Genomic DNA, 24,585 nt, shown 5'->3' on the forward strand with positions numbered 1-24,585 from the left:
AATTTGTTTTGAGCAGTTTGCAAAGACAGCTTGTGAGGTTGGAGGGGAGTGAATGAGCAACTCACTTGCAATGGAATGAGTTGGGTGCTCATTGTGAACTTAACCTGGTGGACCCGAGTCTTCTAGAGGTCTGTTTCAGTGATATACACAACCCTTGGGAATACAGGAGCTGCTCTGTGCTTGCACAATTCATAACAGTGACTTTTTTTCTCTGCAATGTGAAGGTAGACAAGAGGCTTTCTGAAAGAGAAGCAGATTTTTTTTCTCATGGCATGCAGCAATAGAGCTCTTATGCTCTTAATCAACCAGCATTTTTAATAATGTAAGTTGGAAGAGGAGTGTGCTGAGGCTGTCTGTTATGAGAATGTGGTTATGAGATTTGCTGTTTCATCCTTTGTGCTAGCCTTTTGTCTGAACTGGGAGTCTGTTCTCATCTACTCTTACCCTTTAAGGTGTCAGAAAGGTCTCCTTCTCCTACTATGTGGACGGCTGAAAGTCTCCTTATACTGTGTGAACAGAACAGATCTGAGCAGCTTTATCTGGACACTGTTTCTTTTAGTGCTTTGCTTAAATAAAATCTCTTGACTTTCCAGTTCAATCCATTATCTCCTCTGTACTCTCTGGATGTGCTTGCTGATGCTTCCCACCGAAGATGCTCACCAGCACGCTGCACTGCCAGGTAACTCCCTTGCTCTGCTTTCTTGGGGTTGTCTCACTTCCCTCTCCTGGATGTCTTTAGTAGTACTGTGTGATCTAAACAGGAATGGACCTGTAACTTAACACACTTTTCCCTGTGAAGTCCGTGTCCAAACTTTGCACAAAATGTAGCAATGCAGTTTATTTGAGAATTTCAATGAACTAAGTGCTTACAGTGTATGACTGACAGGCAGAACATATGTTCCTTTAGAAATAACTGCCATATGTTTTGAAATGTGCAATGAGTTGCTGTAAATCTGTTTTATAGGTAAAGATGGACATAGTATCCTTGCCCACTATTAAAATTGGAACAAGATGAGTGGGAAAATGCTGACAAACTGGTGTAGGTGACATGCCGAAGCATTTTGCTATCCTAGGTGTCTAAAATAGACCCTCTGAGCAGATTAAGAGCTCACCTGAGGTGACCTCTAAAGCTTGATACCTCTCTATAGCAATAGCTGAAATTTAAATCTGGTTTGGCCAGATGTTAGATATATTTGAGTCTGCATAGTTTGGGTTAATATACTATTCAGGCACCTTCTGCTGACTAATCCTAAATGAAATTCAAGAGTTAGCCTTAGAGGTGACTCCTGTTTTTGTGCTGCAGGTGACTGTCTAAAGGTAAGGTGCCCTTGAGCTCTTTTCCTGTGCAAGACAAGGCCTTGCTGTGGACACAATTCTGCCTATGTGTTTGTACCAGGGGCCCAGTCTGAAAGAAATGTCTGGACTTTGAGCTTCATGGCTTTCTTTCCCTTGTTAATTAGCAAATAGAGCATGAAAAATGTACTAAGGTTGTATGTGTCTAAACAGAAGCTTGGCACCCACCCAGCAAAGCCTCTCTTCCCACTGGCTTCTGCAGGGAATTTTGCGATGTCGCACCATGACCTCATGCTGCTGTAGCCAGCATGTTAAAGCTGGAAAAGGGGAGGGAGGAAGAAATCAGCTCTTAAATGTTCAACTGGATGAGAATAAAAGGAGAATTCAGAAGGAATTCAGAATATTGTGCTTCAGCAAATTGATTTCTTTCTGTGCTATTGCCCCACTCTGGGGATGTTTTCTGCCTGTGAAGCAAGAAGACTGAGTGGTCTCTTCATTTTCAGCTAGGATAGCCTTTCTTTTGCGTCCAGTGTTTTACTTGGTGCTTTATAGAAGTTTGTCTTCCAGAAAGGTGAGCTGGACAAATCCTGCTTGCAGATTCAAACTGGGCAAAATTTCTTCCTTTATGATGGTCAGTGAAGGCCCTTTGCAAAGCCAAGCTCTTTGCAAGGGATTTCTAAACCTCGAGGGATTGTGTTTGCTAGGTTTTTCTGGGTGTATAGTCTAGGTAACCAGTTAATATATATATGCTTGGTTCCCTCCTTTAATGAACAGATGGCTGGTGTCCTGACAAACATAATCACTGATGAATTGTTACTGAGTTGACAGAGAAATTGTACCATCCCAGATGCAGTCTTGTTTTTAAATGCCTGGAATTTGAGAAAATAGTTCCTGTTTTAGTGTGAAATGTGCTCAAGAACCTTTACAGAAGAAAGAAATATGAAAAGAATGAATATGTTTTCTGGCCCCATGTATGCGGTAAGGATGGAACTCTTTGGTACAAGGAGCTTCTTTATGTAAAGATGTTGCTAAGGGCACAGAAGGAGATTGTTCCTTCAGAGAAACATCTTGATAGTAGTTCTTCTTTAACTTTGCATGCCAAGCGTACTTGTAAGTAGTCCATTTTCTTACAGGAGGTTCAGCTGATCTCTGTAAGCTCAAATAAACGATTGCCCCAGTTAACATCTCCTGCTTTTGCCATGTATGGAATCAATTTCAGTAGTTAGTGCTTCAGGAAGCTTCTAACAGCTTGCATCTCATCCTGGAGAAATTCTGCTCTGAAATTTGCTGGAATTGGATGCGTGTGTGTGGGGGAAGTAAATCCTCTCAAATAATATGAAACATATTGGAAAAGAAATGGTCTTGATGTTGTGGCCATCCAGTTTCTTCAACCTGATGCCTGCTGTGCCATGCAAAATCTCCTTTCTCTGCTTGGTTTCGGCTATGACAGCTTGTGTCCTGTGGAGTATATTTAGAGTGGAGTCTTTTCTCTGCTATGGAACTGTTTTCTTTGTCTCACTGGTGGATTTTGGTGCAGTTTATCTGGAAGACTGGTAACCCAGTACTTTTGTTTAAGCAGAGCTGAAGGCCAGAATACTGAGTGCAGCTGAGGATTGAGAAGGAACCTCCTCCTTGACACTGACAAGCCTATGTGGAAGGCTCCTTGGGAAGTCTTGTTTGAAAGGCAGTATAAGTCGTACACTACCTTTCTTGATTTAGAAAGGTCTGTGATGAGAAGAGCTTTCATTCAAAGTGTATGCACAGCACTGGGAATTTCACACCCATCATTAGAAGCAGTTTTGTGTGTGTGGTGACTGTTATCATTAGTGGTATAATTTTATTTTGTGAAGCACGGAGAGTTTTCTGCTTTCTTGCAGTCTTCCCAAGGGATGGCTGGTGTATTAATTTGCTGTATTGCCTCCTGGCTGTTCCCAGACTGTTTTTCCTCTTCATCATGGAATTTTTAATGGCCCTGCTGCCTCTCGGGAGGCATGCAAGGAAGAGTACCTCAGGGATCTCTTCTTTTTTCACAGGCCTATAATTACTCTCCTTTAAGAGCACAAAACGTTTGCTAATCATGTCTTGTCTGCTAAGGTTTCGACTTCATGATGCAGACTGCTAAAAGCAAGCAAGCAGAGACTTACACAGGCAACTCAAGGGATCCTTCCCTCCTTCCCCTCTGCCTGTTTGCCTCTCTGGGAGGAGCGGTCTGAGCAGAATTTTTTTTTTGAGCTTCTTCTACTTAAGAGGATTTTGTATAGGCTGAAGTTGAATATTTTATTAGATGTTGGTTATTCAATAGTCTGTCGCTGAGAAGATGTTGTAGGTTGTTGGTTGATGGAATGCTATTCCCTAGAGGCAGGATAAGAGTTTCAGAAGAGCCTAGAACCAATGTTCCCTTTAATTTGAATAGCAGGCAGAATAAGAGAGGAAGTTAGAAGATAAATTGTCCCTAATGCCGTTTATTATTTGCCTAGCCTTGAAAATAGAATTATGAGTGAAAAAAAACAATTAAATGTTCCCACTGGAGGTCGCAGGAAAAGTGGACCTTGGATGGCAGGCAGATGTTGAAGGTGGAGACTTGAAGAATTGTATTAGACTTTTAAACAACACAGATAAAGAAATGCTTTGCATGTACTCTGTTAATACTAACTGTAAATCTAGAGTTTAATCTGATTTAGAAGCAAGTCTGTCATCTTGCTTGGATCATAGGATAAAGATGTAGAGGCATGAGTGATCTCATTTACTGCCAGTTGCCCCATACTCTAGGTGTGGTGATGCTGTTAAATTCAACAGACTTGAATGTCTCAAATTTTATTTCTGGCTCTAGAAATACTCTTGTGAAAATAAATATTGTTCTGTCACTTCTGTATCTGTACATAGAGATCTTGATATTTCTGCCTCTTACCCAAGCATGTGGAAGTACAGGGATTGCATGCAAGGTCAGGCATTTTCGGAGGCAGCCAAAGGAGTGAACAGATGTCTACAATTTCATACTTTTCCTGCTTGAGCAGGACAGTATCCAGTTCATTCTAGGCAACCTTTCTCCCTATTTTTTTTACTCTTTTTCCATTTAGCTGGAGGATTTTCATGTCTTCCTTTGCTAAAGCCTGTCTAATATTCCAGTTGGGAATATAACTGAATTCTTCTGACAGGCGTGCAATGAACAGCAGCTATCAACCTAGTGTCACATGCAGTCGACAGGGGCCTAATATTCCCATTTTGATGAATCCTAATTCTCTGGAGTGAAAAATAAATTCCCCTTGGCTTCAGAACTTTTTTTTTTTACTTGCTATTTCAAATCTGTGTACTCAGCAGATCTGGCAAACAGTAGGAGTCCTTCTGGCACAGTTACAGTGTGATTCAGTGTGAAAATAGGAAATATAATATATGGGATCACATCTCTGCACAGAGTGTGTACATGGAAAACAAGAAGAAAATGTATTCATTTGCATTTGCCACATGCAGACTTTTAGGAATGAAATTGCTGCATCATTATAATGCTTACTTGGGGAACAGACTGCTGCTGTTGAAGTTCTGTGAGATTTGGATGATTGAAGAAGTGAGGTGACCTATTAGAGATTTTGGAATCTGAAATGTGCTCTAGAAGCCTTCCCAAGAGGCTCTGCAGGGCATAGGAGACTGCTGTGCATCCGGAATATCTACACTGGGATGCGATAGCAAGAACCACTTGTGCATGTGGGAGCTGTGCATGCAGATAGGATGAGCAACTTGTATTGATTTACACATGTTATGTGCAGATTAGACTGGTGCCCAGCTGGCTCTGTAGTCAAAGAGGAGGAAGAATTCTGCTTTTACTATTAATTTTGTGAAGCCACCATCAACAGCCTCAGGTAACACCTCAGGGCTTAGAGAAAGAGCCTTTCATTTGGCTTGTGTTTGCTCTGAATAAAGCATCACAACAGCAACAGCTGGGTTGTGTGGAGTTTTAGTAGCAGTATCTTTGTTAAAAGGCAGTCTCTATTAACATTCACTTTAACATGAGTATAATAACATCTCTTGTTTTTCTAGTAGTAGACTAATGACTGCCTCTCACTGCCTCCCACATGCCTTGCCTCTTCTGAGGACAGGGTTAGAATAAAGAGTGCAAGCAGACAAGCTGGATGATGTGAGATGACAGCAAGAGGCATATACCCACAAGTGTGCAGTGTATCTTCTGCCTCCAAGAAGCAGAACAGTACATTTAGCTCTGTATGGCCTTTTCAGAGACCTTTGTTGCAAGACTGAGCTGGTTTTTACCCTGAATTTTAAAAGCGTGGACTTCATGCTGCAATTTAGATTTCACAAATAGTGAAGTGTTCAGGGTCCTGATGCTGTCCAGTAAGATTCTTTGGGGACCGGTGTCTGCTTGTGCTCTGTATCGTCTCCCACAGATTACATTGCCAATCCTAATTTTCTGTTGAAATACTGTGATAGATGTGAAATAGTGGCAAGCTTCAGTGCATGGTCATCTGAAACTAGAAGTGAGATGAGAGTCCTGTGTATGTAAGTGCTGATCATTAAAAATCATGTAAATAAAGTCATAGAGTAAATATGTGGAAAAGAAATGAAAGGAAGCATTACTTCTGACACATTAGAGACTACCATGAATTTAATCTTTCTGCATAACAAAGCCTGTTTTTTCTCTTTCTGCATGCAGATCTGGGTACCATAAGTACTATGTTAAAAACAAAAGACAAAAAGTATTTTCTGAATAATTCCTGTAGTTTGTCATTACAGAAAATATTATCACTGTCAAGAAGACACTATAGACTTTTCATATTGTTGAAAGCCATTTTTCCTATGTGTAATTTTTCATTCACTAACTCCTGGCAGTGACTGCTGTGTGAGTTGAATATATTGCAGCCAACAAAACAACCACATTTTTGATCCTGATTTGTTTCTCTAAGTGTGTTCTCCTTTTTCTCTTCCAGGGTTAGAATTTCTGTTATCTCTAGATTGTAAACTACATTTTCATGTTAGTCTCTGGTCACCTGGCAGATCCACCTATGACTAAGCACTGCATCTTTGATTTTTTCTTATGATAAACCTGTCATAATCCAAAAAAACTCAGGGAATTATTTTCTCATTACTGTTTATGCAAAACTGAAGAAAGCACGGAGGCCTAGCAGAAGAGATTGAAGGCTAGTAAGGACAGTGTAAGTCCTATTCTACTTTGTAAGTTTTGGCCCAGGTCTTTCATCTCACAAAGTTCTGGTCTCAAGCTTCTTCGCAGAAAGCTGTGACAATGCACAAACATGCATTTCTATCAACCTTTCCTCTTCGAGTCTACTTTGGAGTAATTTTTAAGTGTTCAGAAGAATTGTTAAAATTCAGCTTTGGAAGGATAACTAATTCATCATTGCAACTTGTGATATTTTCATGTTTTGTAATTCAACCTATCACTGCTGTGTTGGGTGCTGTGCATATCCATGACTTGATTTTCCTAGTGGTGATGTTTGTTGGAGTCTATAGGAGCCTGCTGTTAAACTGGGATTCACGAATTCTATTATTTCACTGATATAGACCTTCATGCCAGCTAGTGATTAGAAATTTATATTGAAAACTGTGCTATCTACCAGAAATCTCCATATTTCTTAGACATCCTTTCTGTCCAGGTCTTAATGAGGACTGTCATCACTGAATGCAGTCTTCTGCTCTTCTCTCTCCCAAGGTACTTACCACCTGGAGATTCCCTGCAGATTTATGGTGCCTGTAAAGTGCACCAGCCACTTGAAATGACACTTTTACCACTGGGTCAGTCAGAGCCAGTGAATAATCAATAGGTTCCTGATTTACTAACTGAAGTGTGGGTGATCAGTTAGGGATAAACCTGAAAGAAAAACATCTTACAGAGACAATTTATGACCTCTGAGCCTTTGTAGCTTACTATATACAGCTACTAGGTAGAGCATTCTTGCTAGTAGTCTTCAATTGAAGTATGATTTACCTTTACTTGCACTACAAGAAGGGATTTTGAGATTCTTCTGTTTTCATTTTTCTTTTTTTTTTCCCCCTTGTGCAATCATCAGGTAAGGGTAGATGTTTGAGTATGTAGCTGAGAACCAGGAGCTTTTATGCAAAATCTAGCTCTAACGTTTGTGAGCTGAGAAAAATTGGATAAAGTCTCTTGGAAATAATACTACATACTTCTTTCCTAGTCCATAGTGCTTGTCCACCTAGGATCAACTGGCTAATGTTGGTGTAAGTTCATACAATTTAAAAAAGGAATATTTAAAAATTATTTTTGTTGTTACATTATTTAAAATGAATTGGATTATTATATACAATTATATAATAGTCTTGCAGTTAGTATTCTAATACTGTGTTACTGATGAAAAGTAAAAAATGGAATCTTTTCTTCAGGTTTGGTGTGTTTAGATGTTTCAGAACACATGGTTAAAGCTATATGAAAACACTGTATAGCCACTATGATAGTCATGTACAAAAGCAGTTTTTAGCATTCACAGAGTAACTTAGAGATGAGTCACTTTGGCGTACAAACACGAGATTTTAATGTGCGTTCTGTAGGTGTGCCACTATTTTTGAAAGCTTTTTACCTTCAGGGGTGGTTTCTCTAACCACCTCTCTGGGCAGCTCATTCCAATGAGCTTCCAATGACAACCTTTTCCTTGAAGAAAGTCCTCCTGATGTCCAACCTGAACCTTCCCTAGTGCAGCATGGGACTTTGTCTTCTCATTCTTCTGCCAGTTGACTGGGAGAAGAGATTGACCCCCCCGGCTACACCCTCCTTTTAGGTAGTTGTAGAGAGCAATATGATCTTCCCTGAGCTTTCTTTCCCCTAGGCTAAACAACCCCAGGTTCCTTAGCTGCTCCTCACAAGGCTTATGCTCTGGACCCTTCTCCAGCTCCATTGCACTTCTCTGGACACACTTCAAATTTTTGAAGCTGTTCCTCAATGTCAGATTTAAAGGACAGATCTTATAGACTTCTTGTAGAACTTTTGAATTTTAGTTGAGAAGATGGAACAGTAGGTATTTTCTTTTTTTTTTGTGGTTGTACTTTTTTTTCAGGTAAATAGATAGACCCAGCAGCATTCAAATAAATTATAGACTGGACTGGGATAGGAATTTATTTTGGTCCCTTCACTGTTCTGTATAGATACAAAAGAAAAATTTGGTTTTGCATAAATACAGCATCTAAAATTATGCATATTGTAAATATGTGGGTTTGGTTTTTTTAATAGATTTTTGTCATGAAAAAAACCCATTAAGTTTTCCTTTTTTTATATTTCAAAGGCTTTAGTATGTATTAAAAAAATCCTGAAAATCTAACACACTTTTAAAGTCAAAGTAACAAGCTTTGAAGACACTAAAGCTTTTCAACACTTAATCATCAAAACTTGTAGGGTTACAAATTTTACATCGTGTAAGCTCCTCACAGTCTTTAACTGTTTTTATTTGCGCTGTAGTTCTGCATTTTACTCATCAGATCTCATGATAAGAGTGGCCAAGGAACTTGCCAAAGGAAGTCTGTTGTATCGGACAAAGAAGGGATTTGAACCCAATGTCATTGCTAAATTATGCCTTGATATCCATTATGGATGGTATTTGAGGAAGTTCTCTAGTCTGCTGCAAAGACTGTTATTTCTGAATTGAACTTCTCTGCTTCCTACAGGTACATGACTTGGAGGAGTTCTCAGCTCAAGTCAGTTCCAACAATACAGATTTCTTCTTAATTGGCAAACGGCTACTTCTTAATTGGCAAATGATTAAACTGCAACAGCCATCAGCAGGCTTCAGACTTAACAGCTGATATTAACAGAACAGATTAAGCCTTTCAGCCAGTTTAGAAGTGCAACAAGGCTGCCATAAGTCAGATTCAGCTGTTTGCACAGCACATTAATAAGGAAATAATGATTTTAAAAACACGAGCCAGCTTTGCATTCCTGACTTTACAAACTTACTACTGTAATGGAAACAACATGCGTGGACATTTGGCATTATAGGTACATTCTAAGATTCTCTACAGTACCAAATAGATTGAAAAATAATTTCTGACTAAGGAGCAAGTATCACACTGTTTACATAAAGAGCAGACATTTGTTATTCTTCCGTAGAAGTAATGGTAGGACACATGTCATATCACTTCTTGATAATGTCTTTGTGCATGCAAGGAGATTGGAATTAACACAAAACCAGAAGGTTAAAGGCTTTAATGGCTAAGAAATAATTATTTTTCTGAGCAGTTTATGTATGAGCTCTTAAAGGAAATGGGAGCATAATTTATATTGACAAAGAATGTGAACAAAACTCCCTGAGAAACTTTTGGGTTGTGGCTGCTTACTAGTTAAGAAGCTGATGGGAAGGTAGGAGCTGGAGGTGACTGGTCAGTCTTACAGAAATGTGATATTGGAACTGAGTTTAATTTGTTTTGTTTTCTCCATAGGCAAGCAAATGTCCACCTGGGACCACCATGTTCAAGGGACATCAAGAGGAAACGAAAGCCAGCTGCAGCCTCCATGTCTAGCCCAACATCAGGTAACCTGCCAGTATTTTTATACATACCCCTTCTGAGCAAAGTGCTCAGAAGGTAAAGGTAGCATTACTTTGGTTTGAAACTAATCAAACCTGTGAGAGGGTGTGTCATGGTTTTGCATAGCATCAAAAGCTGCCTACTAAACAATTTTTTGGCAATGTAGAAGTGTCAAGTTAATATAATTTGCAGTGCTTCACCTTACTGTGAATAGTAATCTGCTTCTTCATAAGGTGCTATTTCCACTGTCCTAAATTATGCAGTTCATGATAATAGGCAGTTAATCAGTATGCACAGTGTTCCCTCAGTATTGGGCTGGCATTAGCTGGTGGCTCTGATGCTCTTCATCAGGGTATTTGTAGACGCTTTCACAGGAGCAAAAATCTGGCAATTTTTGTGTAATCATTGGAGTGAAAGCACTTACTCCTTGGGGGTTGTCTTTTTCTTTTGGATGAAAATAGTTTTTTCTTGTAAGGGGGATGTAGTCATTAAGATGCTGGTCTATTTTCATGTGGCAGATTTCTGAAAAGTCATTGATTAGTCATCAATATGAAAAAGCTTTAATCTGATGAATATGGTGGGTTTTAGCATGTTTCTTTCTGTCCTTTCACCTTACCCTATCTTGCGACCATCCACTGATATATGTTCTCCCAACTAGTTTATTAATAACTCTTGTAATCCAGTAACAAGGTAGTGGGTAAGATGATGGAAGAAATAGAGATGTAAAAATAGTGGGGAAGACCAAATAAACTGATGATTAATAGGAGGAAGTTTGTGTTTCTTCCTTGGGCTGGTGGGTAGACAGAATAATGAAGTAGGGAAGAAAGTTGAGCTTTCTCTCCAGGCCACTGATCTGGACTGCAAACTGTTGGAAAGGTTCCGTACTAAAAAAAATAGAAAAGAACATTAATAATCTGTTGTTCAGCAAAAGTCTCATCTATTATTGATTATTTATTTAGGTTATTCTCTCCTGGCTTGTGAGTATTCCATTTTGAGATATTTGAACTTCTTTAATAAAAGGGATAGTATCTGAAACCACAGAATCTTAGCACTGGAATACTACATTTTCTTGGTATGAGTGCTAATGTCTCACTGTCCACTGTTACCTGTCAATTTATTTATTTATTATTCAGAATGTATCATGTATTGCATTGCTGGTCACTTTCTATAAGGAGAGCCTCTGTTTCCATGCCTACATGTTTCAAAGTACTATTTAAGTTGTACTTACCTGAATAGGCAAATTGTATAGTGAACACTTTTTGAAGAGTTGAGAGTGCATCTGGAGTGGAACTTAGCTCTGGAAATAGCACAGGGGTTTGGAAAGCTTTCTTACTATGGGTGAGGGAGAGAGGATTGTTATTTATTACAAAATAAGGAAAAAGTGTAATTAGTAGAGTGTGGGCAGCATGCTTAGGCTGATCATCAATAGACAAGGTCTGCAAAGTCTTTAGTGGTCAGAAATGGTAAAGATCTCTTCCTGAGATCCTGTTTAGAAATATCCTCAGCCAAGTGAACAGCTGTGGGCAGGGTTTGCTGCAATATTGACTTGTAGAAAGAAACTTTTATGATTGGGTAACTGAAGTTATGTCCTAAATGATGTTCTACTACAGATTCCCAATTACAGCTGAAGCACAACCTGGACACGTAACTTGGGAACTTCTGGAATCTGATGTTATTTCTGTCAGAGGAGATTTTGTTATGGAATTACTAATGCCTAAAAAATATACATAGTATTATTCTGCAATAATGTAGAACTAATTGGACACTCTTATGTTTGTTGGATATTGATGAGATAAAGATTTTTCTCCCTTGCCATGCATTTCCTCATCCCCATATAAATGCCATATACTGGGGTTCACATGAGGAGTGCCTCAGGAGTCATGGCAGTGTCATTTTTTTCACTTCTGAGGCTTTTTATGTTTGTGGTATTTTACTTCTACAAAAGGTGGAGCGCAGGTAAATCAGAATACAGGCCAGTGCCTGTCATGCAGACACAGAGTGCTGGATTTCTTTACCTTTAAATAGCTCCTTCACTGAGTCCAACTGCTCTCGTCTCACTTGTTGACCAGGTCCTGCTTCAGTGATCTCCCTTTTTGCAACCTGAGTGCCCCATGGAGGTGAAGGACACAGCCTGAGCTGGCTTCATCAGTCAGCAGAACAAATGGGCTTGCTCTGCCGAACATCGGGCCATCTCGGATTCCACCTCTTTTATAGAGATGAGTGATGAAGAGGGGCTCGTTCCGCTTTGCCGCTGTATTAATACACATCAGGGGCCAGCTCCCGGCACTAAATCACGCTACTGCATACATCTGTTATCGGACTCCTCACCAGTGTGATGAACAAGACTGCAGATAGAGGCTTCCTCGTGTCATTCTTTATAGGATTTTCCTAAAAGAATAAATAGCTCAAATCTCTGCCAACACTATCCCCTGTCATTGTGATGAATTTAGCTTCTTTCTTAAACATGCAGCTACAAATCTTCCCCTGTCGCCTCACCCCCCCAACATCCACAGAAAGTTTTGAGTTGAATTTGGCTGAAATCAGAAGATGCTAATAAAAGGCAGATGAGGTGTGTGTACTGTTTCCCTCCTCAGTGCAGGAATGAGAAAAGGCAGATAGAGATAATATTTATTTGGGAATCAAGCAACTAAATTTATTCAATGTCTTCTCACATACTTTTAAGACTGTGAGTATTTATGAGTTCTGGTAAAGTATCTTTTCCCAGAGACCCTTGCATGAACATCAAAAAACTGCATTACTGTAGAAGTGCCTTGGGTCTCTATTGTATTGCTGTAGTATTAAAGTTCTGGTATTAATCCTGCTCTTTGAGGCTAACTGGCCTAAATACCATAACTGAACTGTTGAGAACAACAAAAAGTGGGTAGAAAATTCAGAATTAATTTGCACTTTAGGAAATTACTTTTATCAAAATTAAGTTAGGCAAACATACACAAATATTCAGAAAGACTGAAAATTAATGTTTTCCACACTACACAATTGAATAGTGTGAGCCCTAAAGCATAAGGCCTTTACCTGATAAGAACAAAAATCTGGCTGGTGTGGTTTGGCAGTAGAATAAGGACATCTGGAGGAAGTTAAGGTTGACTGTACTAGATTAGACTAGAGATTCATCCAAGTGAGTGACCAACAGGCAGTGCCTAGGAAGGACTAAGGTCTGTGGTGGTAAAGGTCCTTTGACCTTTCAGTGGTCTGGGACTTGGAAGGCATGGATAGTGTCCTTGTGTTTAGTTACTTTCCATTGCAGTACAGTAGATTTGGAATAATATCCCCAGTGGCACAGTAGAGCTTGTCTGAGAAATACTGCATAAAATGTTATTCTTGTGGAAGTTATTCTCTGGTTTGAAAGGAATCTGTTGAAGACTGTCATGTCTGTCTTCGTTTCGTCAGAATAGGTCGCAAGTACAGATGGTTGTGTCATAAATGGTGAACTACTACCAATCTACACTGATGTTTTTAATGTTTATATGGTTTAATCCTCTATTTATGTATGTAGCAGTGCACATGGTAACTGGCATCCTAATCAGCTGTTACAGTGAATCCAGGGTAAAAATCTGCATAAATAGATTTTTGTCTGCCTTGGCGTGTATTCACACTTAGCTTGTGAAAAAGGTGACAGCAGCCTGTGAAACTGCTTATCAGAGAACAGTCTGATGAGTAATAGCAATTTGGTGAATTTTCCCTCTTCTGTTTCTTGGTAATTGTTCACTCTTTGCTATACCCAGAAACAAGAAGCCAGTTTCTGTCCTTTTCTTTTTCTCTTTTTATGAAGAAAGATGGAGAGCCTGAGTGTGGAGGCTGCTAGCAAGGAATGCATAGTGCAGTATTGGTGGTGATTGTGAGTTTAAGGACTGACTTAGTTGTTGGGGTTTTTTTAATGTTTCATATGACCTTCAGATGGAGGAAGATAATGGGTTGGATCTAAAATTGCAAGGTACTTTTGTCAGCTGTGTTGTAGCTGTATGGGAATGACTCACTGTTTTGGATTTGCAGAAGCAGCATTGTTGGGGTTCCAGATCTACTGAATGTGGAACCTCAAGCATTGAACTGACTTTTTATTTAAACTTCAAAGCAATCTGTCCTCTAGTTGAGGCTTGCTGTGGCCTCTTTATCCTTTATCCTACTACAGAGCAGCAGATGCAACTTGTAATTAAAACACACAAACAACTATTATCTGTTGTGAGATTACAATGAAGAAATGTATTTTGTATTGAAGTAGTTACTTGTTTAAAAAAATTTGTTTGCTCCAAAGACTCCTATGTCAATTACTCTTCTTTACCCGGCCCTGTTCTGCTTGTGAGGATTGAGTGATTCAGGATACTGAGAATTGGAGTAAACTCTCATATCTCTAGGTTTTTGGCAGTCCTTTTGGAAATTTGGGCAACTGTTGGGTTGAGCTATGGATCTGCAAATCTTTCTGGCTATTATAGCCTGTCCCCTTTTGAAGCAGTGGTTGTATTGAGAAAATGAGCATGGATTTCAGCCTAATTTGGCAAGTAGTTTCTTGTCATAATATGCTGATTTACCATTTTGGATATATGTGTAGGTTCGTGGTACTGTCCTTACTGGGTGAAGAGAGGTGTGTTTTCCTCTTTAGATGAGCTTAGCAACCTGAAATTTGCCACACCTTCAGAGACTTTGAAAGTCTCAAGTAGAAAGTTAATTGAGTCTTTGCAAGGAATCCAAGTTATTTTAAGATGAATGATTGTGAATTGATTCACTTTAAATATGCAAGAGCTAAAACTTTTGATTTTCAACAGGAACTCTGACTAAGGGAACTAGTTGGTGGACTGGGAACTTAGAGTTTTGAATGTGTGAATTGTTACAGCAAAATTGTTAATGCTATCAAGAACCTCTATTTCAGAGGAATTTGGATTAAGAACTTTTAGAAATTCAAGAAATAATATCCTTATAAAGGAAATTATATATATGAGGGGTTTGCCATGAAGTTAGTTTTTCTAACATTTTTTTATTGCCCTTTCTTACTGTCTTTGTTCCCTCTTTCCTGCAATTTTATATTCCAGCAACTTTATCTGTCCACATGGATGCAGCAGAATCAGAGCTACCAGCAACACCATCCTTGAGATCCCAGAACTATGAGTGGACTGGGAAAACACCAGCAGCTGAGAAATCTACTATTGCTGCCTCCAGTAACTTTTTTAAAATGCCACCAGAGAAGAGCCCTGGATACAGCTAAAAAGAAGCATTGCAACTGTAAAGGCTTGCTCGATTTTAGAAGTGTTTGATTCTGGTGTTTGTCTGCACCAAACATCTTGTTTGGCAGTAGTGCTATCTGCAGTATTGGTGCGTGATGCGTGCCATCATCCAGGCTGGTCTGTGTGCCTCACACACCTAAATCATGTTTGTGAATCTATGTTTAAGAAAAGGTAATCGGTGTTGGGACTGCAGTGGCTTTTAGAGATTTTCCTGCTATCACTGTATTTATTATGAATTCATCTCTTTCCCTGATTCCAACTCATGTATATAATGGATCATGTACAGGTTTTCTTTTGGGTTTTCAGATCCTTATTCACCCTCTGGACATGTTGCTTGTTTGTGTATTTGGCATTTTCAGGGTGAAAGTCTCACTGCCATTCAGGGAGGTAGGAGTCTCCCTCTGCTTGCTTCCAGACCAGAAGAATTTCTTGGCTGGGGAATGAGGAGGGAATACTAACACATTGAAACATGGAACCTGAATTCTGTATAAGCAGAATGTTTTCTAGCCATGGGCTAACAGACTCAAATCCTGTTGCTTCTGGCAAAGCAAATTTGATGCTTGTCTGTGTAGAAATTGCCATTAGCTCGCTGGCAGTATTGTCCACTTGACCTTTTCCTTCTCCCTTGTTCTGAATGTCTTCAGTCTTTATTGTGTATTGCATGTTCATTCCTAAACCTCCTACTGGATAAGGATTTGGGAGAACTACTTGGACATAAATGTGCAACCTGGTGTTCTGGATAGAAACCCAGAGCCTTGAATTTTGTTGCAGTATGGTAGAAAAGTATACAAAACATCCATATCTCAGTGTATAACTTAAAAAATGGCTGTCAGTGTTTCTAAAGGATGCTTGTTTAAGGTAACATGCCATAAAAGCCATTTAAAGTGTCACCTGAGTTCAGAGTGTTATAGGTATAGATCAGACTCCTTCTGTATCATGCTTCCTCTGCCTTCAAAAGTATTTTCTGCTATACCTACTGGAGGTGTCTCCACCTGCTGATGATTGCACCTTACACTGCAGTCTACACTAAAGAGATTCTCTTCATAGAACTTCCACTTGGTCTGCTGTTACCTTCTGTGTTGCAGAATATATAGACAGGGATTTCTTCCCTCTCTCTAGTAACTCTGGAGCTTATCTTGGACTATGTTTTCAGAATATGTACTTGTACAGCATGTACCAAGGAACAGGTGGCCTCACAGCTTCTTAAGTCCTTTGAGTCCTATTTGTATGAATAGAACTTTTTGCTTTCCTCGTGTGGAGCTTTCAGACAGGACTGTTTAAACTTGTAAAATCTCTTTTGATTGTGGCAGTGCAACTAGCACTCTTAAGCAGACAGCAAAATTTGCTTTATTTTACTGATTTTGCAGTGTTCTGTTCTCTTATGAATCAAATGACTGATAGATTTGATTGGGGGAATATGAAACAGTGATTTGTATTAGCTGTGTATTAAATGGGAAATGGTCATAATATACACAAAACAAACTGAATGACTGTAAATCATGATTGACAGATATAGTTAGTTATACTACATGCACACTGTGTCTGATCCCCTAATACCTACTTATTCTTGGGGAGACATCCAAATTGGATTTATATTTTGCAGCACAAGCAAACTGTCAGATCTGTCACTATAAATCCTTTTCAAAACTCTTTTTCTTTCTTTTTTATTTTTTTTTTAATCTGGGTGGTACATTTTAGAAGTCGTTAGAATGGGGAAACCCTTTTTACCTTAATGAAGGAATACAGATTTGGATTACAGGACAAGCTGTAACAGTTTATAAAGGAAGAAGTGTTCCTGTTTTAAAGTTTTCATGGCTTTGTCTTATTTGTAGTTATTTTGAACAGTGATGCTTAAGGAGTAACACAGGAAGTTTCAGCACTGGAGGGCCTGAAATCTAAAACATCTGAAGAAAAGGTAAACTTGAAGAGTAGTGGCTTGACTGTCTAGTACTCATGAATACAGTGAATGGGAAAGGTGATAATCCTCTCCTGACAGCTTGCAGATAAAATTTAGGATTTGAAGCCTTGTAATCTAAACTGCATGCTGCTCTAATGATAATGAGTGATTCCCTGAAAGAGCATTTATGAAATTGACTGGTTTTGATCTCGTGAAGCATCCTCCTCAACCTCTCTTAGTTTGAATCTGTTCAAGAGATTTACTCAGATTACTGACCATTCAGCTTTATGCAATAAATACAATTTATTTTATTTACATACAATTTTAGCCATTGTATTCCCTTTTAAAAATCAATTGTGATATATCTTGCTATGTTCTGAGTATTCTTGAGTATTGTCAGGATGCTTTAAAAGCTTTTTCAAGAAAAGTGTTAGGGAATCAAGAGCCTTCATCTCATTGTGGTGGTGGAGGGATGGGTTGCAATGCTTCATGTGATTTTTCTCTGGGTGCAGGGAAAGAGAATTTATCATATTTTCCTATTGAGGTCAGTAGCAGTGTTATCTGGTTAAGCCCTTACTTAAGTTGTAAGCTCCTAGGAGGTATTTCTTGCCTTTAAACGCAGACTATACCTGTGGCAGTACTGAAGAGCAACTGTGGCAGTGTCTTGACAAGCCATAGTTCCTGCCATGGCAACTTTCTGGAAGTTCCAGGAGATTCCAATTGCTGCAGCTGCCTTGTCTTTTTTATTTCTAGATTAGAATCCATTTACAAACCAGTCAGATTCTCAACTGAATTTGATTCTCCTGAGTGGTAGGCAACCTAAATGGATCCTGTATCTTTTTACTCTAGGGTATTTATCAAAATATAGCTTCCCACTTCAGTAACTTGATACAGATTTTAGTATCTACAGCATTCTTAGATGAATAAACTAATTCCATCTTTTTGCCTCTTTCTTTAATCTGAGGCAGATTTCCTTAGAAGTCACTCTGCTCACACAGTACTCGGTGTGAAAGATATGTAATCCACATGCTTTCCATGTGAATTACTTGAGTAGAAAGGAGTAATAACATGCCTTGATTTAGTAGCTGTGCTTCTGCAGAGATGGTCCAGTATGTGATTACTGTTTCAAAGATACGCAGCTCACTTGTGTTCCACTTTTTTACTTGGCCAACTAGGAAAGATCCCCTCCTAAACCTGTTATTTATTAATAAAGAAGGACTTTTGAGAGATATGATGGTAGGTGACTGCCTTTGCCACAGGATCATGAAATGGGTAATTTTAAAAATTTTGATGTAATGAGGAAAATGGTCAGCCAGGTTCCTACCCTGAATTTCAACAGAGCTAGCTTTAGGTGACTCAGTGAGCTAGTTACTAGTGTGCTGTTCCTTGAGTCTGGTCAGTTTTTAGGAATCACCTTTTAAAAGCACAAGAGCAGGTGATCTCTCTGTGTTGAAAGTCAAACAAGCCATGCAGAAGACCAGCTTAACAGGGAACTCCTCTTGAATCTCAGGAAGAAAAAGAGATTCTATGATCTCTGGAAGCAAGGTCAAGCTTCACAGAAAAATTAGAGCTGTAGTTCACATATGCAGGGAGAAGATATGAAAGACCAAAACTTAATTAGAGTTGAAACTGGCCAGAGCTGTTGTGTCAGAAAAGCAAGGCTTTTGGAAGTATATAAATAGCAAGAGGAGGTCTAAGGAAAACATTGGGCTGATATTTGTTGTAAACGATCACCTGACAAATTGAAGTGAAGAAAAAGTGGATGCATTCAGTACTTTTTTTTGCCTTGATCTCATCATAATACTGACAAACCTTGGGCTGCTCTGTCTTCTGATTTGGAGGACCATTACTGTGGGAATAGTGACTTTGTGTACATGGAGATGTTAGGGACCAGTTGAATGTTTGTAAGTCTATGAGGCTAGATGGGATTCATCCCAGAGTACTGAAGGAGCTAGTAGTGGTTGTTGTAGCATGACCTCTCCCAGTCCCTGACGAAGGTTTTGGGAGTCTGGGAAAGGTCTATCCTGACTAAAATCTACTCAGCATCATTCTAATTTACAAGAAAGGCATGGAGTGAGACCCAAAAAACACCAACCTGCTAGTCTAGCCCCAGTACCTGGAAAAATTGTCGAGGAGATCATACTGGTGCTACTGAAAGGCATTTAAAGTCCTTTAAATCATAGAATCCCAGAATATCCTGAGTTCAAAGAGACCCACAGGGATCATCAAGTCCAACCAGACAGGTCCAGTGGGTGATGTGGTGGTTGATGGTGAAGGTGATGATACATACCCCTTCCTGTCTCTGGGGACCTCATGCAATTGCAACAGTTTTTCATAGATGGCAGTGACCAACTCAAAATGACATATTTCTGTGTATAGGGAGAAGATGGACATTCAGTGAAAGAGAAATCAAAAGCTGAGAGAAGCACGTTTCCTAGTTGTTCTTTGCACATTTCTGGTAGTTCCAGTGAGCCCTAGTCAGGAGTAATGGCCAGTTTGGTAAGTACTGGAGAAGACTGAATTAAAAGAGTGTAGTTTCTGTTGTGACGGATTTATGATTTTAGGGTACAGTAACAAGTGTAGGAAGCAACAAAACAGGAGCTGGAGAGAAACTTGTTAGCAGCTTGGACTAGTGCTACTGAATGATAGATTAGCTTCGTGATTGTGGTATGCAGAGGTGTGTCTTGCCAGCATCATTCTTGAATAATGACATTGAGTAGGTTAGTGCTGTCCTTCAAACCGTAGGTACTCTTGCTGTTATTTTGTGGATGTTGCAGAGACCTGCTTAGTGGGCAGAGGATGAGAAGGGAAATTGTAGGAAGGGCAACAAGAAGCATGATGGAGTGCCTCTTTTATTGTAACCCCTTCTGTACTGAAGAAGGAAGATGCTACAAAAACCAGTATGTGTGCCTAGGTATTGAAAAGCAATTATGTGAAGTGGATAAGAACTTTGATTTGTTGTCTTGAGGAACAGTTTTTAACCAGAGAATTTTTCAGTAAAGCAAAAGTGAAGGATACTACATTTGTTCAGAAAATGCATTTTAATGGTCTGTTAGGAGACTATCAAAGGAAGATGAACTTATGTTCTCATTGTGATACTTTATTTCTGTGTCGTTGATTCCTGTATTCTGTTTCAGTTTGTATTTTGTGATTGCGAAATCCTTTTGTACCATCAAGTGGAGGAAAAATACAGTAATGCTTCTTAAGGCATGAAGCATAAGGGGACACTTGCTATACAGGAGGTAAAAGATTATCTTAGGCCATTAACTTTACCCAGTACAAGGCTTGAACTCAGCACAGAGGACATAATGGCTTAATTATACCAAAGTATCTCTTTTTAAGAGAGTGAGTAGTGCCACAGGCGAGTGCCACAGGCAGGGCAACTAAACTGGCAGCAGTGCCTGGAGACCCACATGTGGCCGGGCCTCAGTCACTTGACATCTAATACAGATTTACATTGGAGAGACAGAAGGATCTTTCAACATAATTCTCAACATTAGTGAGTTAATGTGGTGAGAATGCCTTCCCATGCAAACAGGGCTGTCACTGTGAGTCCAGTGAGCATAAAAGATGTGCTCCCTGGCATACTGTATAAAGAGAGTTCTTGTACCAACTTAAAGAATTGGTAAAACTGGAAAATGGACTGATACAGCCTGTTATATCAGAGAAAGATTCAAAATATTTATACTTGTAGACAATAATCAAGAAAAGTATTGCTGAGCCCTGTGTGCTATGAGCTAGAGTATTCAGTGTCCTGAAGCAGAGATGCCAGTGTTAGGATGATCAGGATTTTGCAAAGCTGCCCTCTTGTCCTTGTAAACTCTGAAGGAAATGAGATGAACAGCATGAAAAATGCTGTATTGTGGTAGTCTGTCTCTCACAGTGACCTGGTTTGCCTACCTGGGGAGTACTGTAAAGATAAAGCAGTAATATAGTGATACTTTTTTTTAGTGTTCTCTTAGCCCAGTGTCCTGCCTCAAAAAAGATGTACAAACTTTCTTTGAGGCTGGAGAAAACATTTTTAAACTTTTGGTTATAGTATTTATCCTGCAAAGGGATTTAAATATATTTTTACAAGGACACATCCTGATGATGAAAACATCAAGTAAGGATTAGCATATCTGTGTTTGTAGTCAGTTTTCTTAATAATTATTGTCTTTATAAGTAAATAGCATCTTCTCTTGGAATATTTTTTCCTAATATCAATATCGTGACATTGTTTCTTACCATGCTTTTTTTTCAGCAAGGGTGAAAAGTCTTGTTCTTTCTTTACAATGAGGCTTTTTTGACATGTATTTGTATGCCCAGTCCACAAGTCCTATGTAATCCACTAACCCATATAAATAATTTCTCATAAGCTTCATACTGTAAAACTTGTCATTTAACCTTTTATTGTGCTCCTGCATGAAAATCCCCAATATTCCACATCCATATGCATTCAGTTCTAGTGTCTATACTTCAAGTATTCTTCAGAATTACAGAGTAAGTGTTAGGAGTCACTTATGGTACTCCTCACAGAGCGTTCTAACAATGCTATTCAGGCTGCATATACTCATATAGCCAAATATGCTGCTAGTCTTTGTTGCCCAAACGCTGCTGTAACACTTCCATAGGAGATGGTATGGAAAGTTCTTACCACTGCTTTTCAATGTACAAGGTCCTAGAAAGTAAGAATTATTTTTTAATTCAAAAATTTATCGCGTTTCCTTTAGCAGTATTATAATGCAATTTTGTACCAATCATATTTATAGTTTGCAGTACTTAAAGAGCTCAGTCTGTTTAGTTTTATCAGAAGAAGATCAAAGGTGTCAGGCCTGTGTGGTAGAAAACCCTTTATGGCATTGGAAATTCTAAGTAATAATAAAGCATCTTTTGTCTTGCAGATGGGCATATAAATGAATTTGGACCTAAAGCCTAGGCTGCCTAGATTGGTGCATGTGAAATTTCCTTGCTGGAGGCATTTCTAAGAGGGGCATGATCTGAGACTGGTCTGGTCTGACCAGAGTCCTTGGGCACTGCTGAAGTCCTTGAATTTTCCCTCAGGTTTTGACAACACAGATAGTGATCCAAAGTTACCATCAGTTGCATTTCAGTTTCCTCTTGCTGTCAAAGAGGGCTCTCCTAGAGATAGCTCCCAAGAAGGTCTACTCAAAAGTCTGTGAAGAGCTGCCTTGTGCATGTCCCAAATATTTTATGAGATCATAAGATTTAGCTGTTTGATAGGGGTTGGACTCTCAGTTCTTGGGACTCTGTTTTAAGGGTAACATGTAAATAAGAAAGATTCCTGCTTGTATTCCTCTGTTTTAAATAAGACGTGTATTCTCTGAATGAGGCTCTTGCAAAATCTCTGTTCTGATTATAGAAACTGGAAATAAATCAATATATGAAAGAAGTGTTTTATCTGATATAAAGCAAACTGAGTTGAGAGTGGGGGAAGAGAGGTTTCGCTGACATCTGACTAGATTTACAGTATTGGGCTCTCCATTAATCTGCATGCTTCCTTGACCGTTTCCGTAAGTATAAAGTATAAACTGTAATCTGAAGGTCTGTAGGGAGTTACTATGCTTTTCTTGCTTTGAATTGCAAACCTGAGTGAAGGATTTGGGGTAATTTATCATGTCCGTTCTTTGGAGTTTTTTGTAATGATTTTGTTTCCCTGTTTGTCAAGACATTGTCTCTAGACAAGTGAGATGCTCCCTGTTTGGAATTTGAAACAATTCCAGAGTTTCTTAAATCGCCTTTCCTTTATAAGCCTCTGCTTCAGATCTGCCCAGTTCCAAATGGGATGTCTTTTAAATGAGCAGGTCAGTTTCAATTGATAGTTTAATGGATATCAATTCATTTTGCCAACACTAACATCCTTTTAAGATAGATTGGCATAATTCTTCTTTGCCATGATAACGTGACTTCAAAGATCAAATGAACTGAGGACTTCTAATTTTCTTTTGCCTATGCTTGTGTCCCAGTATTAATAGCTATGCATATTTGTGGTAGGAGCAGCACAGGAATCCCTTTATCTTAAGTGTTCCAATGAATAAACTGTAAAAATTAGATCGCAAGTGGACTAAATGTTTTTTAAACAAAAAGATCAAGATCCTTTGGAAATGTCTTCAAGTTTTTAACACCATAATGGGAGTAGAGGGTTGTCCAGTTTTTAGAAGTGGTTATTTTCCTCTCTCATCTACAAGCTGCACCTGTGAGAATTGTGAAATGTTCCCTGTGAAATATGCTGATTTTTGTTAGGTATAAGTAGTTGGAACAAGGAGCAATAGATTGTCTTATGGGAAGGGCTCAGATTTGGCAAACCACTGGTAATGTAAAAATTTCAAATGTCTAAAAATTAGCTGTTTCAGTCTTACACCTACTTGCAATTTTGTAATTTTAAAATTTTGAGTAATGAAGCATTTAATCTGATAATTGGATAAATTTCTATTTAAAAAGTAAAAGCTGGATGGTGCTTTTTTACTTGTCCTTAATTTTACATCCCAGGGCTGAGAATTTTCTCAGTTCAGTTTGAATAACTGGTGGTAAGTTTGATAGTCGGGCTGACTATGATGGCATTTATCAATTTTGATATTTTTCAAACCATGAAACCTTTCTTCATGCTTTTCCAACTCATAAAAATCAACTGAAACTACAGATGAATGCAAGTGGACTTGCTTTGAAACCTATAGGGTTTCAAAGTGGTAAACTACATTAATTTAATTCATTTTTAGTGGGGAGTGACAGGGAGGTGTCTAAATATGAGAATGTGATCAGATTTTAGGGGTTGCTACCATAGGGCAGATTTAGCACACAGAATTTTCAAAACACACTTTAAAAATTGTAGTGGAAATTTTAGAATTATACCTAAAGATTGGAGAAATCTTCCTCTGAGAAGTGTCATCACTCACAGACTGCCTGCAGGTGCCATGGTGGCAGACCAGTGGTTCTGATAAACTAATGCCAACACTGACACTGATGTTTCCCTTGTAATTTTGACACCAGCTTCATGAGAGGTTCACCAGTGTTGCCTTAGGGCTCTTCTTCATCCTGCTTCACAAAATAATTTGCAAAATACTTGGACTCACCTAGCCCTCCTCCATGGGGAAACACGTGTTCCCATTTTGAGCCAGACACTCCTACTGCTGAATGTTGTATGGTGAGTGAAAGAAGTCCTATGTTTTCTTTCTTGGTCATCCAGTGAACAGCAAGGGGAGCTTTCATGAGTTTTTTATCCCTTACTGGTCCTTTCAGATACTGTGGAGACAGGAAGGAGGGAATTACACATGCAGGGTTTGATTTCTGGGTGGGGAGAGGGGGCTGTGAGGTGTGGCTGTTCTGCACTCAAGCAATGCAGGAGCTGCCTGGGGAAGGTGACATTTCACCCTTCTCCCAACACTGAGTGGCTGCACGACTCTAAACCATGGGCTTCATCTGCTGACATATGTAATTAGATATTTAAACAAGAACCTTCTTCAGCACCTCTACCCACCCCTCATGTAACAAATAAACCAGAAAATTTGTGCTCTGATGGCAAAGCTGCAATTTGAGTGGCCCATGTTGCTGTGATCAGTGCCCTTCTGCATGTGTAGTGCAATGCAATCAGGCACTTGCATGATTTGTTGTTGGGTTTGGGGGTTGTGTGTCTCAGTCTGTCCATCTGCCCCCTTCATACAAGGTTCC

At 39.1% G+C, this 24,585-nt stretch overlaps 1 protein-coding gene across 9 annotated transcripts in view; it reads left to right on the forward strand.

Annotated features, from left to right (window-relative positions):
* GPATCH2L (G-patch domain containing 2 like) overlaps positions 1-23,372 on the forward strand; it is a 39,728-nt gene extending 16,356 nt beyond the window's left edge. For 6 of the 9 annotated variants that reach the window (XM_009101875.4, XM_018907386.3, XM_018907387.3 and 3 more), the window contains exons 8-10: positions 594-679; positions 9,703-9,794; positions 14,832-23,372. In XM_009101875.4, coding sequence (XP_009100123.1) covers positions 594-679; positions 9,703-9,794; positions 14,832-15,004 — 351 coding nt within the window. In that variant the 3' untranslated portion in view covers positions 15,005-23,372. Of the gene's footprint in view, positions 1-593; positions 680-9,702; positions 9,795-11,858; positions 12,212-14,831 lie in introns of those variants that run through there. The other 3 variants (XM_050974785.1, XM_050974786.1, XM_050974787.1) reach the window with 3 other exon arrangements.
* The last annotated feature ends 1,213 nt before the right edge of the window (positions 23,373-24,585 follow it).

Source organism: Serinus canaria, chromosome 5, assembly GCF_022539315.1.
Source record: "Serinus canaria isolate serCan28SL12 chromosome 5, serCan2020, whole genome shotgun sequence".
In the NCBI taxonomy this organism is placed as follows: domain Eukaryota; kingdom Metazoa; phylum Chordata; class Aves; order Passeriformes; family Fringillidae; genus Serinus; species Serinus canaria.